Source organism: Oenanthe melanoleuca, chromosome 3 (genome assembly GCF_029582105.1).
Source record: "Oenanthe melanoleuca isolate GR-GAL-2019-014 chromosome 3, OMel1.0, whole genome shotgun sequence".
Classification (NCBI taxonomy): domain Eukaryota; kingdom Metazoa; phylum Chordata; class Aves; order Passeriformes; family Muscicapidae; genus Oenanthe; species Oenanthe melanoleuca.
In genome coordinates this window covers 92820398-92848117 of record NC_079336.1, presented here as the reverse complement: position 1 = coordinate 92848117, position 27720 = coordinate 92820398, and the positions used below count along the sequence as shown (strand labels likewise).

The 27720-nt window shown below is 42.0% G+C and overlaps 1 protein-coding gene across 11 annotated transcripts; it reads right to left on the bottom strand.

Moving 5' to 3' along the window:
- Window positions 1-172: 172 nt before the first annotated feature.
- EPHX1 (epoxide hydrolase 1) lies at window positions 173-27423 on the bottom strand. Of its 11 annotated transcripts, none has more exons than XR_008840141.1 (11): window positions 27326-27399; window positions 16581-16765; window positions 14988-15168; window positions 12569-12796; window positions 11634-11763; window positions 10799-11013; window positions 8671-8779; window positions 7575-7700; window positions 5851-6096; window positions 4068-4157; window positions 173-1499 (listed from the first exon to the last, which is right to left on the bottom strand). XR_008840141.1 is itself a non-coding variant. In XM_056487973.1 (10 exons), exons 1-9 carry the CDS (start codon window positions 17152-17154, stop codon window positions 5871-5873), a joined length of 1404 nt encoding a protein of 467 aa, XP_056343948.1. In that variant the 5' UTR covers window positions 17155-17236; the 3' UTR covers window positions 4061-4160; window positions 5851-5870. The 11 variants fall into 11 exon arrangements, 5 of the variants coding, with proteins under 5 accessions (XP_056343948.1, XP_056343949.1, XP_056343950.1 ...); XR_008840137.1 differs by lacking the exon at window positions 27326-27399 and adding an exon at window positions 17151-17236 and having other exon boundaries at window positions 4068-4160; XR_008840142.1 differs by having other exon boundaries at window positions 219-656; window positions 4068-4160.
- Window positions 27424-27720: the final 297 nt, after the last annotated feature.

Sequence of the window (27720 nt, the reverse complement as noted above, 5' to 3'; positions counted from 1 at the left end):
GCTTGCCCACACATGCTGGCAGCACAACTGAAGCTTTCTTGTGTCTGTTCTGCAGATAATCTGGTTATGAACCTTTTACTTTTGAAAGCCTTCTCTTCAAGAAGGTGGACTTGTCCCAGAAGCAACAGACCAGAGTTTTTCACCTGGCTTTAACAAAAGTGAGGTGAGAGGCAGAAGATTTGGGGATAAAGGAGCTTTATCCCAAGTCTATTGACTACAAAGAAAAAACACCCTTTATTGTCTCAAAACTGCAACGACATAAGGAAATGCACACTTTGAATTCCAAATAATGGCCATGTGACTTATCTGAAAGTGCTCTTGCAAATTCCTTCTTTGTCTTATCTAGACAAGACTTCTTGAAGGATTCTGCTTGTCACCTGTCTGTAACAGCTGCAAGTGTCTGTTTCAGATACTTCAGAAATACAGAAGTAGTTTTTTTTTTCTTTCTGAGAACAGCTGTCTGAAGGATAAAAACAGAAAGGAAACAACTAAAAGTAGAGAGACTGAAGATTGGGTCATTATAATGGAACATTCTTCCCTATAATTTTTTGGTTCTTGGGTGAAGTCTTGGCATTTGCTTGGTATCCCACATCCTGTTGGTTAGAATGGAGCATCTCAGCTGCAGCCAATACAAATTCAAATGGAAATGGGTGGGACTGTAAATAACCAAGAAGGAGAGAAGCAAATTTTTGTATCTGCTCCCAGACTCAGTGGTTAACTAAGTGCTGGTTAATAATTAATGAAAGCACTCTTCTCAGAAATGATGCTGAAGATTGAGTTCTAGAAGTCCAATGTATTGTATGTCATAAGGTGCTCCTAAATAAAGCAGGAGCCAGATTTTGTTGCTGTCTCATCATTACTGCTGTGTGATTTTTATGCAATGGCACAAAAGGGTGAAAGTTTGTGATAGAAGTTAGGTTTTGAAAGGTACCTATCTGTTGCCTTTTTGTATGTTCATTGAAATTTAAAAAAAAAAAAAAAAGTTGCAGTACAGGAGGAAGACTGAGAGCTGAGGAAATTTAAGAGAGATGTATTTTTATACACAGCTGGCCTCCCTTCTGTATGAAAATCTTTCATGCATTTGGTGCTGGTTTATGCTTGGATTTTCAGACTGATTGGCTTTTTTATAGCCTGCTCTCCTGAAATGAAAAGCACTGAGTTGCTTCTCTCAAGTGAAGATGTTCCATGTCAAAACTTACTTGGAATTCTACAAAGGGTTTTTTTTCTAAGCAAATTATCAGTATTTTCCCCCCTCCATCTACAGACACAGATAAATAAAACCAGCAGCTATCTCCATGGATGAAAATTGAAAAACAAGTGATTTAAAGAATTGCTAAATACCACAATTTGGTTGCAGGCATTGAAATACTTTATGATAGGATTCTAGATTTAGAGAATGAAGTAGGGTTTTCTTGTTCTTTTATGTTTTAAATCTGTAATTACAAAAATGTTCCTAAAATAGGAAGAATTCACTCCCTTTTGAGATGAGGAATCAAAATCTGCTGGGAAGAAAAGGAGAAATTGAGAAATAAATCAATGAGCAGCTTTAAGAGGAATCATTTAAGTTATTTATCATCAAAAAGATAGAGAGGAAAAATTAAGAGAATGACATCATCTCTGTTCTGTAGTGGGTTCTGCTCAGTTTGTGTGAGATATTGCTTAAACCTTCTTTGCCTCTAGTTTCTCTGAAATATTACAAATTGCCTTCTGATCGCTGCAAAAAGCTTTATTAACCACAAAAGACCTGAGGTGATAAAATTACTTCCACTGAGACAAAAATGCAGGGGTGGACCTTAACTCCCTGAAGCCTATACAAGAATTCCTAGAATTCATGAGGTACAAATGTGTTTGCACACAAAACCATCCCAACAATGCAGGCTGAACAAAGAGCTTAAGAACTGTTGGTTCTTTGACTAGGTGCTTGACTGGAGTTTGTTCCTTTGTGTTTCTGCTCACCTCTTCCCTGTGCTGCACTCCCTCTGGTCACCTGCAGTGGTTTGAAGTACTGCTGCAAAGGATTATACTTCATTTAAGAAGGTGATGAAATTCATCATTTAAATATCTTTTATTGTTCATAGTATCCTCAAAACTGCTGACATTCAGTTATTAAGCACAGGGAGGGCACAAGCACCTTTAAATCCAGCCAGGAAGGTATTTGGAAGCCTGAGTTTTGGACTACATCTAGCCAGGGGAAGGAGCTGTCACTCACCACAGACCTGTTTATAAATATCAGTTCCAGAAGACAGCTGACAATTGTAATGGGGCTAATTCTTCTAGCAGCACTGGCATAACACCATCAGGGCTGTCTGGCACTGCACAGGGTATTTCTTCCATGAAAGAAAACTAATCCTGAGCAAGACAGTTTTAGTGTGACTTATGTTCCTTGAAGTGCTATTACAGCAAGTAAAACAAGCAGCATCATTTCTCAGTGTTTTAAAATAAGCTGTACTGAAATCAATATGGATTTATTCCTTGTCTCTTTCCACAGCACCCAGGAGGAGCTTTCCAGTCCTCTTTCAGACAAAAATGTATCTTCATTTAGCGTATATTATGTATTGCACCTGCTGTAAAACAGAATTGTGCATTTGGTTGACTGCCTTGAACCTGAGTCCTGCCCCTGAGCAAGTGCAGCTGACTCAGTGGTGATGACTGGTGCTCCTCATGGATCTAGAGCAAACTCTGATGCTAAGCTTAACACATCCTAATTTCCTTTAAATGATGGATTCACTTCCTTTTTTTTATGAAAGTGTAATTTCTATTCACTTTTTTTTTTCATTTATGATCTGAGTAACACCTGACATTTTTGTTTAATGTATATGAAGTCCTGTCTTGTTATGTAAGATGTCCAAAGGCTGCATATGGTGACTTGGGTTTTTCAGGGCATTATGCAGTTTAAAAATCAGAAGTCAAATTTGGTTGTACTGGGAGTTTGTTTAGCTAGAGCTGTATGAGAAGATTATGACCTTGCTTGTATTTTTCCATACCAGAAGCAGACACTTTCCAAAGCACTTCAGCTGGGGAGGAAGAGTGAAAGTTGTTTATTTTTGGAGGCATCTGCATGATTCCAAACCCCTTATCAAGACTCTCAGTGGGCTATAACTGGATAATTAAAAAGCAGGGTTTAGGTCAGCTACTTCTGGTTTTAGCGTGGGATAAATGCATGTTTTGGAGCAATTAATGTGGCAGGGCTTTTAGGACAGCAGTTTCTTTGAGCAGAGACTTTGGGGCAACTTTGGGCCAGAAATTGAAGCTGCACTTAGAAATGGCCCTGGACCAAAACATAATGTTTTGAGCACTAAAGTGTCACCAGATTCTGTGTTATCTGGAAGGCTGTAGCTACTCTTTCAGAGCTTTATTCCCAACAAACAGCTCAGCCAGCCCAAGAGCATCACATTTGGCTTTTTTAGAGAAAGTTCCCAGGCTGAATGGCAAGTCCTCAGCTGGCTGACATAAATAAGAACAACTGTAACAGAGCAGGAACTCCTTCTGTACTGCTTCTTATTACTGCAATAATCTGATATGCAGTTACTTGCTAACAGAAATGTTAAAACTATTTCTGGTTATCTGTACCAAATAATTGCCTGTAGTCAGTATCAGAGAGTATCAGAAGTGAATCTGGATTCACTCAAGGTGCTTGTCAAATCCAGATCTCAGGCTCCTGGACAAGTTGCTTGCTACAGGATGAGATGCAGATGCTAACACTGGCTCACAGATACTTCATCAGTGTTAAACCTTGCACTAAAGGTGATTGGATGTGCTCTGTTTTGCTAAAACCAGAGAGTTATTTTAAAAAGGGAAAAGGAATTGAGGGTAAGATAATTTCATACTTTTTCACTTTGTCATAGTATTTCACTGCATTTGTATCTAACTGTAGGTAAGTGGGTGATGAGCAATAGCTGCTGATAGCTGTGGGCTTAAGGTTTGAGAAGTGACATCAAAATTCAGAATAAACTCTGCTATATATCAGTGTTTAATTATAATTTCTAAGCTCTTAAAATCTAGATCTTTTAAGTCCAGATTTGTCTCTCTTTCAGACAACAGCTTATCAAACCCTAAAGAGCACTTACCTGGTGAGCAGAGCAGGGCAGGACAGATTTGTGCAGGAGGCTGTGGAATGGTGCCTGTAGCAGCTGTTCTTGTCAGAGGTGAGCCAATTCCTGCTGAATAAAGAACCCTCTTTCACTGTGCTGCTCCTGAAACAAGTTTGGGCAGGGTCTTCTCCAGGGAGAGTCTATTTCAAAGGGAATGACTCTCTGTTTTCCTCCTGAGTGTTCAAAACAGACTGGGCTGCATCACACATTTTGCAAATGTGAACACAAACTTTGACTGAAGGAAAGCATTTTACAAGTAAGCATGGAATTAGTGCTCACTACTATTCTGGAAGCAAGTAGCTGTCTTAAAGAGTCCTAAAGAACTCAAGAACAGCTTGAGCATCAAATCCAGTAGGGATCTGGGAGCTCCTCTGCCTTACTCTACTGGCACCCAGGTGCAGCAGGCAGAGAAAGGGAGCAAGAGATCTCATCTCTGCTCAGAAAACTGATTCAGGCTGGTTCACAGTCCTTCTGCCTGATTTTCTGTCAGGGTTGGTGGTGGCTTTCAGCACTAGGATTTGAATGTGCCCAGCAGGAGAATCCACTTGCCTTTTGTGAAACAAACTACGTGGTATGCTCGAGTCCAAAGCCTTGTGGCATGGAGCTTCTGATCTTAGCTTCCACTTCAATTAAAATTGTGAAATAATACTAATCCATGCAAGTGCTATTGATAGATTGTATCTCTGTGCTTTCAGAAGTAGAGATGGACTTCAGAAGTGACTGGAGAACAAAACCACATGGAAATCAGTCATCTGGATATGGTCTAAGGCCTGTTTGATGCTCAGCTGCACACACTAGGGGCAGGAGCTGTAAACCCATACAGCCCTTCAATTTTCTTTGAGCAGTTTGCTTTCAATCTGATCTTTGTGACAGATGCAGTACAGAATTGATAGGTTCTGAGCTGATGCTTCTCTCAGCTGGTACCAAGCAAAATCTCAGTTGTTAAAAGAATTAAAAGAATCACAGAGAATTAATTTAAAAATTTAATGCACTTTTAATTCTGAATTAATCATATTTTTATTCTTTAGTAAGAGGTATTTACAATATCCTGCCAAAACAGTGCAAAGCCACGGTGTGTTGAGCCTACCTATAGGGCTATGATTTAAGTTAAGAGTACAAATTCAGTGCCGAGGTAACTAGGGCTGTAGTTGCTCCTACCCAGCCCCTCCTCTTGGTCTGAGCTACAGGCACCTGCATGTTTCAGCTTCTCCTCACATATCCAGGAGCCTGGCACAGGGCAGTCCAGCTTCTTCACAGCCAGGAAGCTGCTTTACAGCCCAGGCTGGAAGAGAAAGGCAGCCAGCAGAAGGCAGTTTGATTCATGCTAATTGTTTGATTGATTGATTGATTGATACACTCATGCAAGTTAGGTCCTGCCAAGCAGCTCCCCGCTCTCTATGTGAGGAACTTCATACTCACAGCAACTCAAATTTTACCGCTGCCATAAAAAAAAAAGAAAGTCTTTCATATCAATTAAACTGTTACTAGTTGTGAGGTCTATTTTCAATCTCAAAGCAAGAGTCAAGAATACTACAGAACATGTTTCAGAAGATACACAAGTACTCTTCATGCTACTTCCTTAGCCTAGCTGAAGAAAAAAATAAAAAAAAATCCATTGGTCCCCATGGCATTATCTCATGGAGATACACTGCATTTTTCTTTCTGACCTTGCTCACATCTGGTCAACAATAAGATCTAATTACATGGATTAGAGTAGACTTAGTGAGCCCTGTACATGTACTAAGCTAAAAGTAATTACCCTGCTGTTTCTTAGGGAAGTTATTCCCCTTTCTTCTTCCAGAGTTGCTCTTTCTCTACTTTGTCAACAAATTGCAGAATATCTTTAGCAAGAAGCTCAGGTTCCTCAAAAGCTGCAAAATGGCCACCTCGAGGCATGAAGTGGAAGGAGACAATGTTGGTGTATTTCTTCTTGGCCCAAGCCTGGGGTGTGTGCAGGATTTCATTGGGGAAGGAGGCAATACCAGTGGGTACCTGTACTGTGAGCCTGAGAGAGGAGAAAGAATCACTGTAATCTTCTAAACACTTAAATCTGCAACAAATCAAAAGTCCTAAGGAAATGTTCCTAAACAGTTGAGCACACTCTTATTAAAAATTAAAAATTTGACTTCCAGATCCTAAAAATGAAGACAACACTCTAATTCCTAAAGAAAAAAGCTATTTTTCATTTTTGCATACAGTGATATTATGGCAATTTTGCAAGAGATGCAGGGCATGAGGCTCAGAAGCATGGAATGGGAGAGGAGAGCCCTAGGAGGTGGTGGGCAGCAAATCTCTTGCTGCACATAGGGCTTACATTGAGGGACAAGCACACAATTTGATAAGAGCTGGAGAGAGATTTACAGAGAAGATAACCACTCAAATATGCTAACCCTGGCAGGACAAGTGGAGGGTAGGCAGGAGAAGAATTACTACATAGGGGGATAGAAGAGAAGAATACTAATAATCTAGACTAGCTCAGAAGCAACATTTCTGTATGAGAAACTATACCTTATAAAATAGCTCTTGCTTTTAACAGGCACAAATGCACACTACAAAAAATTCTGCACACTAGGAAATGTAAGGAAGCAACTGGATTTGAAAGATGTGAATGATCTGTGCTTGTTAAAAGAGCCACATTTTCTAGCTTTAAATATCCCAGCTTATCTTTAAATAAACTGCACTGTCAGAAGTGACAGACTTTCAAATGTAGATACAAAATGTGTTGGGCACTTCCAGTAGCCATTGGAAGCCTGAGGTCAGAACTTTACACAAGACTTTGAGACTCTGTCCTCTAGGCACATAGAAACTCACACAGCTCATCTCATGCAGGCAGAACCAGAGCAAGATACTACCCACAGCATAGCCACAATGACTTCAGGAACTGAGTCAGCTTCCTGGGAGCATCATTTCACAGTTAAATAAATACCATGGCACTCAGCTGTGGTGGCAAATACCTCGGGGCAGGTTTAAGCCTTCACTCAGACTCAGCTGACACAAGTACATGCAACCAAGCTGCTGTCTGGAGTCTGAGCAGCAGCAGGCACATCAGTCTCACTGACTCCTGCATGATGCACTTTGTCAGCAGGTTGAAGTTGCTTCCAAAGGAAGAACCTAAGCCTTTTGCAGAAACAGGAAAAGTGTGTCTAGAAAAGTACTAAAACAACAACCAACTAAACTAAACACAACTGTGTGACTCAGTCAGAGGCTGATTTAGTAACTGAAATCAAATTGGAAAGTACATGGATACACCATGAATGGGAGGCCCTCAAGCAGTGCCTCCAGTCAGATCTCCTCTCTGATGGCTCAGGATTCCTGAGCACCGTGTTTTCCCAGCACAGCACCGTACCTCAACAACCTGGTCTGTCTTACAGATGAACACTGTGACAGAGCAGTGTTTTAACTCAGCATCCAGAAATCTATAAGGCATGCAACTATAAAATTAAGATCAGGACAAAATATTTTAAGAGAAGAAGCCACACTTACTTTTCATGTTTCTGTGTGCCTATCCCCTTCTGCAAGTTTTCTTTGTAGAAACGCATGGAGGAGACAATGCAGCCTGACACCCAGTAGATCATGATATTGGTGAGCAGATCATCCATGCTGAACTTCCTGAAGAGGCAAGCCCAAGACATTGCTTAATTAGAACTGAAAACTGATTTACATCACTTTAGCAAGAACCTGACTTTGGTTTAGCTGTAAGGGAAAAAAAAAAAAGTTATAGGAAAAAATAGTGGTTAAGAGTGGAGAGGAGAAGTTATTACTCCCCCTCTGTCTGCCAGTGACCAATTAAGGACCAATTAAAGGCTTTCAGACACAAACTGGGAAGTCACATTTTAACTCCTACACAGAAGGCAGATTCCAGCAAGCACCTTATGCTCCAGCATGGCTGTGTCTCCTGTCCACAGACTAGGAGGGTGGGAGCAGAACAGCACATGCAACAGCTTGTGCCATTTATTAATGATAATCTGAAATGCTACTGTGAGCCTTCAACAGAGCCCTTACACACCAACATGTGCTGTAAACAGTGCATGTTTCATATAAAACTATCAGTTGTATGCAGAGCAAACATTCCATGCAAATCTGCTACCACTGGGCCTTTCCATAGCATGCCCCCCTCTCCATTCCTGCCAGGTAGCTCTCCAAGGGGATTTCAGCTGATTTCTGCTGCACAATAAACATAATCCTATATTAGCAAATGGTAGGTAAATGAAGGAGTAACCATCAATCCAAAGCCAATTCACAGAGAGCTGATTGTCAGTATTATAATGAATCATGAGTTGCCAGCCTCTTAATGTGGGTTAAACTTTTGTATTTTGTGTCCTAAAGAGATTCTTCCCCCAAGTCAGTTTCTAACATCCAGGAGTTGCAGGGTGTATTTCTTTTCTTGGAAATTGAAGTGGGAAGGGAATCCATCGCCCTGCATGGTCTGGCTGCCTCTCTGTGTGCTGGAGTTCAGCCCTGCACCAGCTGTGGTCACTACAGCTCCCTGAGTATGAGGTGACCACTTCAGACAGACATCTTCAGCTGTGACTCTGGACTTAGTCACCTCATCCAAAATGTCAGGAGAGAAAGGGCTTACCTCTCTAGTCCTCCATCCTCTAGATTCTGGAATTCCATATCAGTCCATGAAGAAAACTTCTCCAAGATGTATGCAGCCAGTCCCACAGGAGAGTCATTCAAGCCACAGCCTGTAAAGGAGGAGGAAAATTTAACTGTAACTGATATCCAACAGAGTGTTAGAGAAGCTGCCTGTTATAATACAGGGGATGTAACTTTACAAAGATGTTCCATCAGCTGCTTTCTTAGATAAAATAGTACAATGAGTTGGAGCCATTTAATGCCAAATCATAAACTGAGAGTATCTGCAAACAAGCAGGCTCCACATTAGCTCACACTGAACGTTTTTTGAACTGATGTAACAGTATTGGATTTCTGCTGGCTTTTCTTTTTTTCTGGTAAGCTAATAAGATTAAGCTCTATGTGCCAAGGAGGGTTTGCCTCCATTAATCTGGAAGTTGTCATGAATTAAACAGCATTACAGAGCCAAACTCCACATGCCTACACATGACCAGGAGGATTTGCAGCATTATCTAACAGCAAAAACATTTTAAGGATTATTAGAAAGTCATTAAGGAACAGCAAGTCTCTGCTAAATGGTCCATCCTCTGAATTAGCAATAGCAAACTGCCTTCATGTAGAACAAGCCTTCATATAGATTTTACAGCTGGCTTCTCTTGGACAGAAAGAACACACCTGCACGTGGAACTCTGATCACACATCCTAGTGCTGTGAAATACAGGAACTGTATTTTGGAAAACTGTCCCAGCTTCTCAGTAAAACATGAGAAAAAGCTGTTCCCAAGGAACAGCAATGTATTTGAAGTTCCATCCATGCAACCCAGCCTTCCAGGAAGGTGCCTAACACTGCAGCTGGCACAATTTTATCAGTAATTGCTATTTAAATGTGACAGTGGTGTTTCAATTATTAAGCAACTGCTAATGATAACTGAAATAGTAAGGGTTTGAAAAAGTTCTGTTGAGCACTTTCCAGATGTGCTGGACATGACAAGCAATAGCCTGTTCTCATCTCACTGTGAGTAGAGTATATCTGCTCACATAGAGAAAAAATGGCATTGGTTCTAATAGCACTTGGAATGCAGACATTTCTGTCAGAAATTTCTTCAGAGTGTTTTCCTCCTTTCAGGAACCTGCCACTGCCCTGCTCCTCTCTTCTTTGTCCTTTGGTGAACTGCAGGAATGCTCCAGCTCCCAAAGCATGAACTGGCTTCTAGTTCCCAGCCTCCACAGTCTGACACGAGACTGGTAAAGACAAGAATCAGCCAGAATTCTTTTTGAGAAGGAGCACGGCTCTTTCAGATATCAGCCTTCCTCTCTTTCCTAAAGCACACAAGACTGGCAATTTTTAGAAACCAAAACTCAATGGAAGAAAAATTATTTTAAATCCATACAATTATTCTTTTGCCTCCACATTTTAAGAGCATACCTGCCTCTGTAGGTAAGCTTATTGAAAACCATTAAGAAATATTTCCCTTAGCTCTGTTTTTAATAAAATCCACCACTAAATTGCTGCTGCACCAAACTAAAATGTAGTCAGTACTCTTGACTCAGTTGTCTAATTTAGTCACAAAAGATGTTTTAAAAACAGAAACATTTAATACTCAGATACTGAAAGCAGTTAAACCATCTGAGTGACTAGCTCATGTAGAAAGAACATTCATAGCTAAAATTTTTTTCCTTGAAAGTCTGTAATTTATTCACAACAATGAGAGAAAGTGAAATGTTATTTTACTTCTCAGGTATTACTTATCACTGTAATAAATAAGCTACATTGTGTGCTGAGACAGCTAAAAGCTTCTTGTAGTTTACATTACTTGAATGTGATCCATTCTCTGAGAAGAAATTATCTTTTGCTCTCAGCAGAGCTGCATTTGAAATGGAATTACAGTCCCCAGTGATAGCAGAAGTGGAAAAATATTAAACAATCTATTTTATTTATGAAAACTGGAAAATTAGGTCAGTGGCACTTGGAGCATGCTCAGTTTGGATGTGCAGATACACTGCAAAAGAAATTATTTTCTGCATATTTTGAGCAGTACATTTTGTTTGTATGAAACTACAACTAAAGTGAAGAGACTTAAGTATTCTGAGCTCATAAAAGGTTGGGGGGTTTTTTTTTGTTTGTTTTACCAACAGTGTCTGGCTTTGTAGCCTGTATGTGAGCATAGCCAGACTCAGACAAGATCCTGTAGAGCCCTTTTTTCAGGAAAGGGAACATCCTCCTGACATCTTCATCCTGGAATCCGAAGAGCCCTGGGAAGTAGCGGCCCAGCAGGACGGAGAGCAGGTGAGTGAGTCCCAGCTTCGAAACCGAGACCATGTTTAAATGGAGACCTTTCACATGGCTAAAGACAAAAACAGAAAAACACCACAAGTTAACAAACAGTTAACACAAGTTCAAAGTTGTCTCCAGAATCATAGAATACCCTGAATTGGAAGGGACCCACAAAGATGATCAAAGTCCAATTCCTGGCCCTTCACAGGACAGCCCCAAAAATCACACCCTGTGCATGAGAGCTTTGTCCAAACGCTTCTTCGACTCTTCCAGGCTTGGTGCTGTGACCTGTAATGTTTAAAATGTATTAACAAAAATGGACATGCTTGAATTCCAGCCTGCTCATTACATCATGACCTCAGCTACCCTTTGTAGTGTGGCTTTTCACAAAAAATGATGAATCAAAGGGACAACTGTCAGTAATCAGCACACACTCCAGAGCACTCAGCCACACATCCTCCTTTTTTTCATTGAAAGTACTTGTCCCACTCCAGACCTCAGTGAGGCCACTACAAAACTACTGCACAACTGTTTGAAAGAAAAAACATTCAATATAAACTAAGGTATGTAGTTTTGGATCTTTGCTTAACACTGAGCACCAAAGAGAGAAACTACACAGGGCAGGAACTGCCAAGTGCACAGGAAATAACTATTCACACAGTAAAAGAGCTGTAGCAAGGGGATACTCACTTGGGAGCTATCTGGGCCAGGTTGGTGCAGATGAGCCAGCCCCAGTCACCACCCTGGATGTAGAACTCATTGAATCCAAGTCTGAGCATCAATTCATAAAAAACAGAAGCAGCACTCACAGAGTTGAAGTCTGCATTAAAAGAAAAGAACACTTTTGTTGCATTAATTGCACCCACACTTCCAACCCTGCAGCACTGATTCTCCACATCAAGGCCACGTTCAAGCTCCTCAAAAGCTTCAAGCCCATTTCTCTTGCCTGACTGTAAGGAAGCCCTTGCTCAGCAGCCAAGCACAGAGAGCAAGCAGAAACCACGAGGTGGACAAACTCCAGCCTTTGTTGCAGACCTCTCACTGCTCTGAACACTGACCACGAAAATCATAACCAGGGAAGCAGAGAAAAGCAAACCCAACCTTCCCCACATTATTCACCTGCACATGCAATTAAATACTAAACTCAGTATCACTTTAAACACTACCTTGCTTCAATTTGCTGCAGCTTGTGTTTGCATAATTCTGAGTACAAACTAAGCAAGCAGGTATTTGGCTGCAATCTGCCACATGGATGCATTAACTGCTTTGTTTCAACTTTTCCTTCTCACCTACCTGTACAATGCTGTCGAATATGGATGCAAAACACCCAAAAGGAGCAGTAATAAATTAAATTCAGCCTGCCTGCTCACTCACAGACAATTAATGGATGCAATTACAATTATCGGGTTGTCACTTCATAGCTTTTTATGGTTCTTTTAAAATTATCTACACACTGCTCCAGAAACTGGCCAGTGATGTCACCCAAAGCCACCCTTATCTCCCTCCTCCCACAGGACACACAGGATCTCTGTTTCCTCTCTGGGAAAACAAGAAGTGCTGTTCTGCTCACAGCCTTGCTGTGAGACTGGGCGTGTGGGGGCTCAGTTTCTTCTTCTGTGTCCTACCTTTTTTGTGGGGTGCTTCTGAGAAACCATAACCAGGGATAGATGGGCAAATGACTTCAAAAACGTGCTCTTCACCAAGGCCATGGCTTGCAGGATCCGTTAGGAGAGGGATAATTTTGTAAAACTCGTAAAATGAGCCAGGCCAACCATGAACCATTAACAGTGGCTTTGCAGCCTGGCCCTCGGGCAAACGAGGAGGCTTGACATGAACAAAATGGATATCAAGGCCTGTAAAAACAAAATCATTATTAGCATGCCCAAATTTACCTTGGCACTGAAATTTATCACAGAAGAGATTACAAATAAAGCTTTTCTTCAGTCCTTTTTTATGGTGAGTGCCCAAAGACACTGCACCTCTCTGGATACATTTACCCAAGGACCTTAAAGTACTTTATAATGGGCAATTAAGTGTCACAGCAGCCAAATGAGATTGGCTATTTCTGTTTTAAAATAAATTGGCAAATTAAGACATAGAAGTGAAGCAATCTACCAACGGTAACACAGTGACTCACACAGATTACAGGCAGAGGAGACAATTACATCATTTAGCCCAAGTGCTCTTAAATTTTACCAGAATGTCCCTGCATGGCACAGGATAGGCTTCAGTCAGCCTAGATTTTTCTTCCTGAAAGGCCTACAATTGCAGCTCAAAGGCACCAAGATACAGGGAATCCATCACAACTTGCAGCTGTTCACTGGGGGCATGAATCACTTTCTTCATTTGGTGCATGCCTTACTTTCCATTTGAAAATGTCTGGCTTCTGTCCCCAGCCACTGACCCTAAACACTACAGCAAAAGGAATTTTAAAAGCCTTCACTAAGTGTTCTGCCTGTGGAAGCCTCCTGCAATCAGGTCACACATCTTAACTGCAGATAAACCAATCAACCTTGCTAAAAGAGATTTAAAGTATTCATTTTTGTAGTTCTTTCCTACCCTTTGTCCAAAGCTTTCATTATCTCTAAGTGAGTAAACCAAAACAGGAACCTACTTGTTCAGTAAAAGGTAAAATCTGCAGTGTGGTTTCCATTGTGACTCTTCCCAGCAGGAAAGCCTGACACAGCATTGCACCACCTGCTTCAGGTGAGCTGCTGTTCCTCAAACTAACTCAAAGCTTTGTTTTCTAGGAAACAGGAATTTACTCCTGGCAAAGCCTGAATGCCTCATTTCTTCTTGTATTTAAGCATAATTTACTCACATCAACTCCACTTCACCAGCAATCCCACCCTCTTTCACTGACTTGAGATTTCCTCATCCTTGACACTTCTGTGAATCCCTGTACTCTCTGAAAAGCTTTCAAGTGATGACAGAAGGTAGGAATCTGATATACAGCATGTTTGACCTTGTCTTTTCATATCCCCTCTCTGTAATCTTCCCCAACACAGAAATCTCCCTTTCCATTACCATACATAGTGCATTGTCCTTAGCTGCTTCACCCTTTCTAGTCCCACATGGTGCTTTTTTCTTCTTTTTTGAGGGAAGACCTTCTGGTTTTATCTCTTTCAACACTAACCATCATTTAAATAAATGCTTTAAGCTCTAACCACTATGTAGCACCATTTATTGTCCCAATCCATTTGAAATATTATGGCAAGCTGCACCTTTTGAAATAACACACATTATGGGTGCAAGAAAAAATTGAACAAAATACTCTGTAAAGGTTAAATTTTGTCAATATGAGAGACAATTTCCTGCTGTGCTCTAGATCTACGACTAGACCCAAGCACCATCCTAAATCAGGCATTTTAAAAAGCCCAGTCTGACCAAGCTCCAGCACCTGCAGACCTTGTCTTGAATTAACTCTTTGGAAAGGTGCAGTGTGCTCTGAATGAAAAGAAACCATTCCTCACACCTGGCAGCACATCAGGAGAGAGGCACTGTGCACTCCTAGGCCTGGGAATGTTGGAGGAGGTGCAGCAGAGCACATCTGCCCTGCCAGGCAGGGGCAGGCTGCCCAGCTGAGCAGGGCTGCCAGGCTGATGGCTTCACTGTGACAGCAGCAGCTGGGAAGCTCCTTGGAGCATGAGGAGACATCTGTGGGAATTCCTGCATGACTGCATGCAGGGCAGGGAACATGTGTACATCTGAAGATCTGCTTCTGCTTCCAAACACCCGTGCTTGGCTCCTGTTAACACCAGCTGACAGCCCGCTCATGCACAGGGAATTCCATTTGTCATTCCTTGTCCTACAGGCTTCAGTTACAAGGAAGGAGTTCCCTGCTCCTTCAGCAGTGATGCCAATGATCCAGACCACAGCAGCCAGGGAGGGAAGGCCCTGTGACACAACCAGAGCCTTCTTCCCACCAAGCTCCCTTGCAGACAAATTTATCTATTGCTTATATTTAAACAATATCTATATAATTTATCTATTGTTTCTATATTTTTATAATTTTAATATTGTTTATATTTTAAAGCTACACACCTTGAATCTTTGTTTTGAATTGTGGGTACTTGTTGAGGACTTCAACTTGTTTCTTCCAATTGAACTGGTTTTTCCAGTAGGACACAATCTTCCTGAGATGCACTGAGTTAGTTCCATAATGGAAGCAGCTGTTCTCCAGTGGCTCAGTGAATCGAGCCTGGTCAAGTCTCCTAAATAAATCCTACAGGAAAAAGAGAGAAGAGACCTTAAAAGCACTTGTGTCTGCTGTCCTGGGCTGTGTATGGTTTCTAGTTATTCCCATGTGACACGAGAACATGGAAATAACATCTCTGATTAGACACCTGTGCCTTTTGCTGATGCTCCTTCAGCTGTTCCCATTCTTTTCCTCCTCCAGATGGCCTCCTTCCTCTTCCATCCACAGCTGTTCTCAGCCTTTGTTCTGCAGGGCTGCCTAACCTGTCTGCCAGGCTGAGAACCACAAAGGGCAGGATGCTCTGCTGGCACTGCTGTGGCTTCAAAGGGTAAGTCCTGCTGCCTTTCCAGGGTACTTTCCTCACAGTCAATGCATGAACCCAGCCCAAACCTTTTGCTTTCCTTCCCAAACCCAGGACTGGGAGGTCTTCACCAGGAAACAGGCAGAAGATTTTGCATGGACAGAAAGTTGGTGAAACTAGACTGAAATTAAAGTTTGCCAATCTTGAATGACAATGACAGTCACCTTCCCACTGCACTTCAGGGGTACAGAGGATGCTGGTGATTCTGCAAAATGACTCCAAAATCACTCAGCAGGGTAAAACAGCCAAGAGCCCCTTCCCACTGCCAACAGAACCACAGAGCAGCTGAAAGGCAGATCTGGAAATCTAACCCTCCTCAATCATCTTTAAGTTAGAAATTATCCATCTTAGTGTCTGCAGTGTAAGGAGAAAACATAATGGAGACCAATGTCCCTTGATATTACTAAGAAGGGCAAGGAAAGTGTTAAAAAACCCAGGCCTTGCCGAGAAATTCGGAATCCATTATAAATTAATAATATGAGCAATCCCATGAGTATTGTTTGAACCATGACTCCACAAAGATCTATGAAATCGTTCAATCTCTGGCTTAAACACACACAATCAAAATCTTTCTATCCAACAAATTCTGCAACGTATGTGTTTACTGTAATTACCACAGTAATTTAGTGTTGACCAAAGTAGACTATTAATTACAGAAGAATCAGCATCCAACACAGCTGCAAACATAAAGCAGTCAAGAAAAGGAGGTATTTGTAACTGCCTTGAAAAGAAAGGGGGGAAAAAAAGGACATTGTTCTTATTCTGTTCTACACAAACTGAGGAAAATGCACAAACAGAAAAACAGAGTTGAGTAATCTGTAATATGATTTTTATGTTTATTAGGCTTTGCAGAGTAGGTTTATTTACCAGCAGTCATGCAAGAGCCAGCTGAGAACAAAATTACACAGTAAGATTTGCCTATTCATACCTATCTTCTGAAGTACTGAAAAATCCCTTCCCCCAAGACCTGGACATCACTGGCACTCTGTTGGTTCAATTTCAAAATTACTTCCCAACATGTTCTGCATCTATTTGGCCATTTCTCCCTTCCCTTCCCCCTGCACAGAGATTTGCTTACACTCAGCTCTTCCTCTGTAGTCTCCACCTTAAATGGCCGAATACTTGAGTCTTCTTTAGTCACAGGCTTTTGTCCCCTGCCCCACCACCCATCTTTGAAGGGCAGTGTCTCTTCTTTCTTCTTGGAAAATAAGAAGTAGATGAGGAGTGTCCCCAGGACCAGGAGCACCTCCAGCAGCATAATGCCTGCAAGAGAAGAGCAGAACTCTGGTGAGCCAAATCAGCTCAGAGAGACACACATTCTTGGTGAAGACTTTTCCCTTTTTAGACAGGATTCCAGCTACAGGATGTTCTGGTACTCACATGATATCAATACTTCTGTGAAATTTCTGAAATAGAATGTTTTAACCTACCCAAATGAGGAAGAATTGTTTTAAATAAGAGACACATAATAAAAACAGAATTCAAAGCAAGTAAAGAGATAATGTGGCAATTAAATAGCCATTATAATGTAAATATAACATAACTTAATAATTACAACTATATTATTCACTTTTAATGCTTTCTCTTCCTCTGAACCTCCAGATTCCCCACAAATCCCAAGGCAGAGCATCTCTTCAGCAAGGCTAACACATCTACTGCTGAAGATTCAGAGGGAAAGAAAAGCAAGACACATATACAGAATAAAAAGTGAATAGCATAAGGGCAGACACCTTGTACCTCCCAGTCAGCCAGGAAATGGAGCAGGGATTTATTTGCACAACCCTTGAACAGCAGTGCAAAGGGCACTTGGACCTTCCCTTTCCTTCTCCCTGTGAACTCCTTTAAAGAGAGAACAAAAGCCCATGCTCTAAAATGTGATCACATTCCCAAGTGATAAAACTCTGTCAAGGTGCAGAATGACCTGATTTCACAGCACATCTGCATAACCCAGCTGCAAGGCTGCTGTGCTTCAGTCAAACAGAACACCCCAACAAAAAAAACCCTGAATATATTTGGACTGTTTCATGCTGCAAGTAGAAAAAACACTTAGACTTGTCTTCAATAATTAATGTTTTCAAGCATGCCTTTAACTGTATGAAATGTTTGCAAGGTGGTTTGGGGAATAGTACTGTCACCATTTTAATGCACAATTTTGAAGAATGTCGTGCTTCAAACACTGATTTGCTGGGGAATTGCTAAGGCATCAAGTATTTCAAAACTTCTGTAGGGCAAGGATTGTTTATGACCCAGAACGTCTTCATTCTCTCTAGAGCCAGAAGGTTTTGTTGGTTTTGCTGCTGCAGAGTAATTTGATGCTCAGGAATGGCTAAAAGAGTCATCAGAATGCACCAAATTTACTCCTGGATCAAAATAGGAATTTTAACACAAGTCAATGAGAATTCACAGAATTAGAGAAGGAATTAAACTGAACGGAATTGTTTAAGTGCCTTCATGTGGCAGGACAGGTTTTAGCCAACTTCTTGAGTTTAATTTTCTAATGGCTGACAACAAACAAACAAACAAATAAATAAAGTCAAGATAAGCACCCATAATACATTTGTACAGAAGCCAGGCACTGTACAGATTCAACAAGCTCCCAAGAAAAAGAAAATAAACCTTATTTTACACAAGAGCAAGTGCTACAGCTTTGAAAGTGCCTGAATCCTCAGAGGCTGGAGCTATTGGGAATGATAGGCACTGAAAAAACTTGATCTGTTTATTTGTTTCACTGGTACCTCCATAATTTCTGCCACTTGTTTTTCTTCACAATGTTATCTGGAGCACAAGACAAGATTCTCTTCCCACCTTTACAACACCCAGGCCATAACTCACCCCAGAATGAAAAAGTTTATCCAATTTTACTTTGCCTCAGCACACAAACCAATGCAGTTTAGGAGCATCCTGAGCACAATTAAATTTAACTGCAAAGCAGAACTGGAGGGGCTTCTGGAAACCTCAGAGTACTTTACACAGAAATAGTACCTACCACAGCATTTTATAACATTTCTTCTCCTAAGCCTTCATAGAGGAAAACAGCAACTTCCCCAAAATCACAGCACAGCTTGGGCCATGTCTAGACTAGAAAGATTCACCATCATAACTCCTGGCCAGCTCCAATCTGTTTACAGACCCCCAACAAACAGAAGCTCTGCTGTCAGCTCCAGACCCACAAACCCTCGTGTCCTAAGGCCCTGGAGTGCCCAGAAATACAGAACCATTCCTGCTGCCTCCATCTGCCCTCAAGAACACCTGAGAAATCAGAATTTTTGCACCAGAAGACCTGGGGAGGGTTTATGTGCAAATGTGTGGATTTTGCAGAACTCGCTGTGTGAACAGACACCCATTTTTGCACTGAATTCCAAACAGACTAGAGGATGAGCTTGTTTACAATCCAGTAGTAAGTGCCAAAATCAGCTTCAGGTCTGAGAAGAATCCTGTTTTCTATTGGGGCTGGTGACAAATTGATTTGCAAGAGATGTCATCCTGACTTGGAAGAAGCGCCTCTGATGTTGATTGGATTATGTTTTGCTAACAGAGAGACTCTCTGTATTCAATCTCTCCCAGTTCCCTTGAAAGTGCCTGTAAAATTGCTGATTATAATGAACACAGGACCCAGAGCTCCAACTGTGTCACACTTTTCTGTGAGTGCCCAGGAAGGGAAGGACCGAATGCATCAGCAGGATTTTAACTGCACCATTTTGCTCCAGGGCATGGTTTTGTGAGGGATGAGCTGCATGTTCCTACCAGCCTGGGCCCAGAGGAGGCCACTCAGAGCAGTGATTTCTCCAGTTCACTCTTCAAGCTGCTTCTCTGGAACTCTTGTGTGTGGTTTGAGCAGCACAAAGCAGCCTCAGCCAGGATGCATCTGCACCAGAAATCATTGCTGAGAGAGAATCTGTGGTAAAATGGAAGTTATCAGCTCCTCAACACTTGTTCCACGATTCAACAATACAGCACCATGAATGTGGAAGGACCAACAGGTACAACAACACTTTTCTACCCTCAGTTTTCAGAGAAGTCAACAAAGTGCTGGTGGTTTTATCATCTGAAGTCTCCTGATGCAACCACACTGGCACATTGCCTTTATAAACCAGTGCTTCAAAGGGAGCTCATGTTTTGGCTTGGCTTTTTCCTCTTTTTATGTGACTAAGGGCAAGACCTTATAAGGAAATATTTCCATTTATTCCATGGTCCTTAGGCTTTGAGGCTTTGCTCTACCCCAGGGTGGATATTGTTTACAGACAACACTTAAATACCTTCGACAATACTTTTATCCTAAGAGTTCAAGGAGGAATGTTTTTGGTTAGCTGCTTCAAAAATGTGTTTTGAAAGAAAAATGTTGAAATGCAATGGGCCCAGTAAATAGCCCAAAAACAAGCTCCTCTTGAAGGCTGAGCACATCTTGTGAAATATGTTTGCAAGAAAACCCCAAAACTTCCTTACAGTGTCTTACTGCTCCCTATTGGAAACACTCCTGGTTTTCAGCACCTTTTTGCATTTTGATTTGTCCCCTAACTGTGCATGAACATCAGAGCTAAGGGGTCCACAGCAACAGAGCAATTATGATTTACATCAAAGCTATGTCCTGTCTTTTGCATTGTCTTCATCAACACACAGAAAGAGATGCCCCAGAGAACAGTGCTCTGTGTTTTCAGTAAGGTCATCTATGAAACAGCTTAATGGCAAAATCCCCCTCTCCTTCTATGAGTAACCATCCATCTTAGCCTTGCAGCATTAGAATCCATCTGAAACATGTTTTTGGGGAAACAAGCAACTGTGCAGCCTTCAACTTATTGCTGGAAATGCATTCTGGCCCAAACACAACCCAGCTGCAGCAAATTATGCACAACACCCACAGCTTTGAGGGTGCTACCAACCCCTGCCAGTGCAAAACTGCTGAAGCAAGAGCTGTGAGACTCTGCTGCTTTCAGAGTCAATCATGCCTTAGGTTAATAACATTTTCTCTCCAAGACTGGTTTGCCAGAACACTGAGAGGGAGCTCAGAGCACTTGGCTTACTCTGAGAGATACAAGGTTTATTGATTAATAATTACTCTGCAGGAGAAACAACAGCTCAATTTAGAAGTGATTCTTCTGTTTATTTTTGTTCTCTTACATCAAGTCCCACATCAGGCTTTACCAAGAAGACACCTCTCTGCTGCAGCATCTTTGTTTACACTTTGGTTTGCCCGAAGAGCAGCAATTGCAGGTTACTGTTCCCAAGAAACTTGGGAAGGAAAAGCAACTCCACTGAAGGACTTCAAGAACTCATGGCACCTGTTACAGGGTTCCTGAGCACTGCCACAGCCTAAAAGGGACTAAAACAAGACACAGCCTCACGGCTTCACCCTCAGTCTCTGTGCTACCATCTCCAGGCATCACCTTTTTGCCATCATGTGGCACCAGAAACAGACAGAAAACCATCAAGTCCCTCGTAGGAGAAAATCTTCCTATTTCTGTAGTTTATGGAGCATTATGACAAGCTTGAAAATAGCTTAGCAACACAGAAATTGCTTTGCCTACAAGAGATAACATCTCCCAGGTGAGCATGAAATGCTACATTAACGTTGTAGGGGAGGAGGAGAGGCAGGCATGGGATGAAATAAAGCATCCTACACAGGAAAGCAAATCAAAGACAGGAAATACAAATCCAACAGAGTTTCTGGCTTGTCTCGATAAGAAATTTAACATTTACATTTTTTATTGCCACGGGGAGGTGGCACACAATGCTATCTCCAAAACAGCAGGAAGAGATTATATCATCCTATTTTACAATTTTTTTTTTTCCTAGACTGTTCACAATCAGAAATTAGCCAGTACAGAAGGAATTTAATTAGAAGGCTACAAGCAAGGAGTGAGGTCACGTCCCCAAAGCAGTGAAACCACAGTCTGTCAGGCCTCCCCCAGGAGTGGGGCATGCTGCTCCCAAGACAGGGTTGGGATACCCTGCTGAGGAACACCCCACACCCATGGCACTGAGGCACTGATCCCGTGCAGCTCTTCACTGCTTGGTCCCTGGGACAACAGGAACAAGCAGCAGGGCCAGTTTAGGCTCTGGGGGTGCCCCTCTGCATCACCCAGAAACTGCACTTAGAGCACTCGTCCTTCGAGATACATTATTCCAGGGGAGTGGCTGAGCACCTTACACAACATTCCCACCTCATTTTTCCTACAATTACAGTCCATTGTTAACTCTCCAGTACTACACTGAAAGGCCACAGGCACTGAGACCCAAGTCTAGCTAAGCATAAAAGAAAAGTAGTATGGGACTAAGTCCACTGTTATCCACTTTGCCTCACTCAGGGGCAGCAATCATATTTATGTAACCACTGGCCAGTCAAAGTTCATATCCCAATCATTATTTTAAATACTGCACACCACTTTCTTAAGAGGAAGAATCTCAATTTACAGGAACACATATTTAAGCAACATTACTTGCTCTTTCAAAGCCATGTCCCACACATTCTTCCACACTGCTTAAAAACATGATTCGTTTATCTCAATTTTCCTTGTTTTGCTTCTATTATGCTTGAACAAACACACTCCCTTTCAAGAGTCTAAAAAAAGCCTTTGGGCTACATAAACTCAAACTGACAGAATCCAGCCTGGGATCTGTGTGATGCCCATTATTGTGATCTAATGACTGTGTGCATGATTCAGGAGAAAGGAGATGCACTCTGCATCTGCAATAATTTCTATTTAAGACTCTGCAGACAGAAAAGCCACGAAAGGATTCTTAAATCAGCACTGCTCAGTCATGATAATTAAGGGTGAAAGAACTGTTCAAACTACCATAATAATGCATTAAGGTTAGATCATGCAAAGATTTTATCCTATTTATCCTACCCAACTTTTACTCTATTTAATGACCCTCAAATCCCAGCAAGAACAGGTTTTCTGCACAGGTGCAGAGAAGTGACAATAGCCTGGCATACAATGGAGGGTGAGCACAGCTGAAAGTTGTCTCAAATTCCATCTTCCAGTTAAAAGAGGGAAGTATACCATGCCAGTAAGAAGTTTTTTTAAACAATTCTTAGCCACTATCCAGCCAACTAAATGACACAGTCCAACAGGGTCCAAACAACATCTTGAGCTTTACCTCAACTTTTCATTCCTAATGTCTGAAAAGAAATTATGAACAGCACACGGTTCTGTTTTGCCTTCCACTAGAGTTTCTAGCAATAATGAGGTTCACCTCCTCTTCCTATGCCAGCACCTGCATTTTACAGAGGAGGTGGAAATGAACCAAGAGTGTGAGATATTACAGATAAGGAAATGAGATTGAGGTAATTGTTCCTCAGGCCTTAAGGCAAATTTGGGCTCTATTTTTAGCTTCCAAATCCTCCAGTAGTGAAAAGGTTACCCTTCTTCCCTGCCACGGTGTTATTGCCAATGTTTTGCCTGCCCTGATCTCCAGATAAGATTTGTTTTCATCCCAAACTGCTTGGTGGTACAGCACAGCATGTCCCCTTCTATTTACTGCAGAACCCTCCATTAGTTAAGTCTCTTAAGATTCTTCCATGGAATCAGGGAGGGAAAGATTTTTTCAGCTAGCAGATTTACAAGCTTTCTGTATTAGCACTAGAAAACTGTGTTACTGAAACCTTTAATTATTAAAACATGCAGAATTGATGTATATGTGGTGCTTCAGAGCAGAAAAAAAAGAGCACAAGCAGTTTGAGGTACATAAGAACAAAGTACATGACAACCCTTCAGTTAAAAGAAGGTGTGGAGATAGAAATGATGAATATAAAGACTGCCAGAGGAATTTTCTGGCAAACTGCAAGACAGATGAGGTGCACATTGTGAATTTAAATTAGGATCATGACTCCAAGTAGTAAGGGCAGCATGAATGAAAACGTCTTCCTTCCCCCATGATGTGAGACTCCCTCTAAGCTCTGTGATGCCAAGCTCCCTCCTTCCTCTGTGATGCAAGATGCCCTCCATCTCCTGTGATGCCAGACTTCCTCTTACCTCTGTGACACCAGTCTCCCTCTTACCTCCAGGATGAGACTCCATCCTCCATTAGTGAAGATTTCCTGCTTTTTTCTATGATGTCAGATTCTTTCTTTCCTCTGTGATGCCACACTCTCTCTTATCTCTATGATGATTTCTTCCTTCTCAGTGATGCCAGACTCTCTCCTTAATCTTTGATACCAGACTCCCTCCTTCCTACAGGATGCCACATTCCCTCTAATCTCTGTGATGTCCAACTCTGTCACAGCTCTGTGATATCAGACCCCTCTCTTCTTCCTTCCTGATGCCAGACTCGCTCTTCCCTGTGTGTGACTCTCTCCTTCCTCAGTGTGAGATGACCTCAATCCTCTGTGATGTCCAATTTTCCCACATTTCCTCCTTTTTCTATGATGCCACCATTCCTCCTTCCTCCATGATGTCTGACTCCCTCTTAGCACTGTGATGAGACTCCTTACTTCATCTAGTGTTTCAGATTTCCTTCTTTTTCCAGGACACCAGACCCCCTGACCACAAAACCTGAATATTCTGAGTATAATGCAAGAAATGTGCAAAATCATATATAGGATAATCAATTCATTTTGCCTAGAGCTGTAAGTGTAAAAGGAAAAAATAATATTAAATGTGACTATGGAAACAGGAAGAGATCAAAACTTGTTAACTCTCTACGAGGACTTCATTCCCAGTGAGGAAAGGAACTTTGAGTGATGCCAGAGGAGGGGAACAGATGGTAGTCATCATTTTCTGTCAAATAACTGCAACACCAAAAGGATGTGCCAGAGTAAACATGTAACAAGAACAATTCTTGCTACTTTATATCTCTCTTAATAACAATATTTAAGTTCTGTTTGGATTCATAGCCTTCATCTAGAAAAGAGCACTGCCTGTACCCAGATCAGAGCAATTAACACTCTTGATGAACCCAGGAGGGCTAAGTCCTCCAACAGAGCTTGGGTTCTGATTCATCACACATGGTGTTTCACCTGAGAGGGAGACTTGTCTTCTGTCGGGCAGCAAAGCCCACCCAGGCTGCAGACACAGAACAAACAGGGAGAGCAAGAGCTGTGTGACTTCACTGCAGAATTCAAAAGATGAACAAAATTTCACTGCTGGGTGCAATAAATGTGAGGAGAATTGCTTGAGACAAAGAAAGAACAACAAAACCCAAAAGTTTGCTGAGCCCTTTCTTGTCCCATGGATTACACCTAATAATCTCCCACAGAAATGTTTAAAAAAACAAAACCAAAAAAAACCTGGAGGGATGTTAGGTAACACCTCACTTTTCAGAGAGGAAACCTAACAAACAGCTCCTGTTATTTAATCCAGCAGGATCCCTCCATAAACATGGTCACAGGTAATTCCTTCATTCTGGCAAATGCACAGTGGAAAAGAACAGCTAAGAAAGCATGGCTACCACAATTCCCACAAAAATATTCCCAGCCCTGCCAATCAGAAAGCATTTAATCCATAACAACATGCTTAAATATATATAAAAACTGAGAATGCTGCTTCAAAAAACCAACAATAAATCCCAGGGTATATTCCAGTCACTGTCAGCCATCCTGCCATGTCTAGCATGACCAAGATATTAGAGCAAATGCCACTTTATAAGAAGATGTTTTGTGCTTGACTATTTATGTAAATACCCATTTACACATACAATGATGCTTTTAATTAAAAATAATGTGTTCAGAGGAAGAATCCAGGACTTTTTCAGCAGTAGTATTCAGAAGGGAAAAAAGTATTTTCAACATTAATTACAAGCAGACCAAAGCTCTTCAGAGAGAAGCAAGATGCTCTACTTTCCAAGTGACTTTTCTTCAGGGGCTTACACAGTAATTAGAGATCTATCTGCCACATTTGGAACTTGCACTTTAAAGAAGACTGCCCTGGTTCTGGGACTGTGCATGGCATGAAGAAAATACTCCTGCAGGCTCAATGAAACAGTGCACACACTACCACAAAGGTAAGGCTTTACCTCTGCCCATCTGGCCACAGAATTTGAATACTCCAACTATAATGCAAGAAATGTGCATAGGAACATGTAAGATAATCGATTTGCTTTGCCTAGAGCTATAAATTGAACTTCACCTACCACCCTCAGCCCTGCTTAGCTGCTTCTCCAGTGACAAATTACTTGACAAACTGTTACCGAAGCAACAAGAATTTCTGGGAGTATTACTATTCCAGAATTATTACCCCAAACAGTTTCATTCACCTTTTGTAATTACTCAGAACAAATTGGTCCTTCCACTAAGGAGCCTGAGCTTGTTCCACAGTGCTTACAAGATTTAAACATTGCCATTTTATGCCTAAAAATATTGGATATGTCCGAAAGCTTTGTTGAAACCCTGGATAACCAAACAGATTAAAAAGAATGGTATTGCCCTACAGAATGACCAAATACTTAAAAGCACAGCAAATCAACAAGGGGCAAAAAAGCCTTTTAAAACACCCAGTAATCCAAAACCTATTTTGGGCAATTTATACAGGCAAATTGCAAATGGATTCTGGCTGCACTGGTTATTACCAACCATGCTCCATTTCAAATTATTTACTTCAACATTATGATCACACAAAAAACCCCAACAAACTCTGGGGAAAATAACAAGCCAGCAGAGTTTAAGCAAATCACACACAAGTTTTTAGATTAATTCAGACTGGAAAAGACGTAGAACAAAGAGCCATGAACTTGATACCATGCCAGGACCTTCCCCACAAAGACTTCAGCTCTGACAAAGATCTAATCCCTGTCCTTGGACAACTTCAACTGTGGATTGATTTTCAAAGCTGCTTAATTGCTTTTGGGGCCTATCTTCCATCGATTTTCAGTAAGCATCAGCAATCTGTGCACTCAGAGCTCAGCTTTAGCTTACTTCAAACAGGAGTAATATCTGCTTCAGGGGAGAAGCACAGCATCTTCAAAGAGCAGTGCCAATCAAAATATGAACCCTGCTTCTGTGGCTCTCTGAGTAACTTTGAGACACTGGCTTCCAAGACTGATCCTATCCCAAAATTACTAGGCAATTGCTCTTATTTTAGATAAGACCAGGCTAGGAAAAGAAGAGAAAGCAGCCTAACTCAACAGAGTTGGAAACTTAGGCATACCACTTGATAATGGAACGTTTTAACTCCTGGGCAATCAAAATCCCACCTGAATTCTGACAAACTAAACCCAGCTTGAGCAGAGTACATAATTTGCTTAGTCTTTGGAGAATATTCAGCTACAAAATACAGGCATTAAACTTACAAGGTTTTCTTCTCATGCCTAAAACCCTTGTTCAGCAAAAGGAATTATGCATAAAGTACTCAAACTGTTTTCAGGTCTGGCAAAATTACCCATAAATGAATAAATCTTCAATTTCATAACCCCGTTTAGAAATGAGCAAATAAACAAAGCCTAAACAATTTACACGCCAGCAGTTAAAGCCACTTACTCTAACTAAACAGGGAAACCTGGCCACATTCCCGAGGAACGCTAAATAAAATTATTGTTTCCTATCAGGGACCTTACCCTGGAAAAGCAGCCCTGGGAATGTCACAAGGAATGCAGACTGGGCCCTTCCTGTTCCCGAAATCAACAAAAAGTCCCCAGCCGACCCACTGCGTTGTTCACACTCGAACAATTCCCATTGTTGGGAACCCGCGGAGCAGCGGCTGCGGATCCCAGCGCGCTCTTTACACCTCCGGCATTGGCGGCCGCGGGCTGGGACACACGGAACTGCTCGGGAAGCGCTTTCCTCTCCCGCACGGGGGGCTGAGCGTCCTCTCCCCGCCGGGACAACCTCGCATCCCGCCGGGGAACTTCCCGAGACGAGGTGCCGGGCCGCGCCCTCCCCGCCGCTCTCACCTGCCGGGCTGGAGCAGCACCGCGCTCCCGAACCCGAACCTCCCGAACCTCCCGAGCCTCCGGGGCCGCCCCCAGCCCAGCCCGGCCCGGCCCGGCCGGCCGTGCCCCCGCTCCGCAGCCCGCCGGGAGATGTAGTTCCGCTGCTTTTTGTCGCCGCCGCTGTCGCGGATCCCACCTGCGAGCCGCCCCAGCGCCTTCAGCCGGGCTCAGCAGCGCTCGCTGCGCGCAGCAGGACTCGGGAGAAACACGGGCTGCGCCAGACAGAAGGGAGACGCTGAAAATGCACCTAACAGGGCTGCTTGTTCTCTAAACCCTCTCTAAACTCTCTTGGGCAAAGACAGCTAAAAAGCCCCCGAAAGTCAAGCTGTAGCAACTCATCCCACCAGGGATCCCAC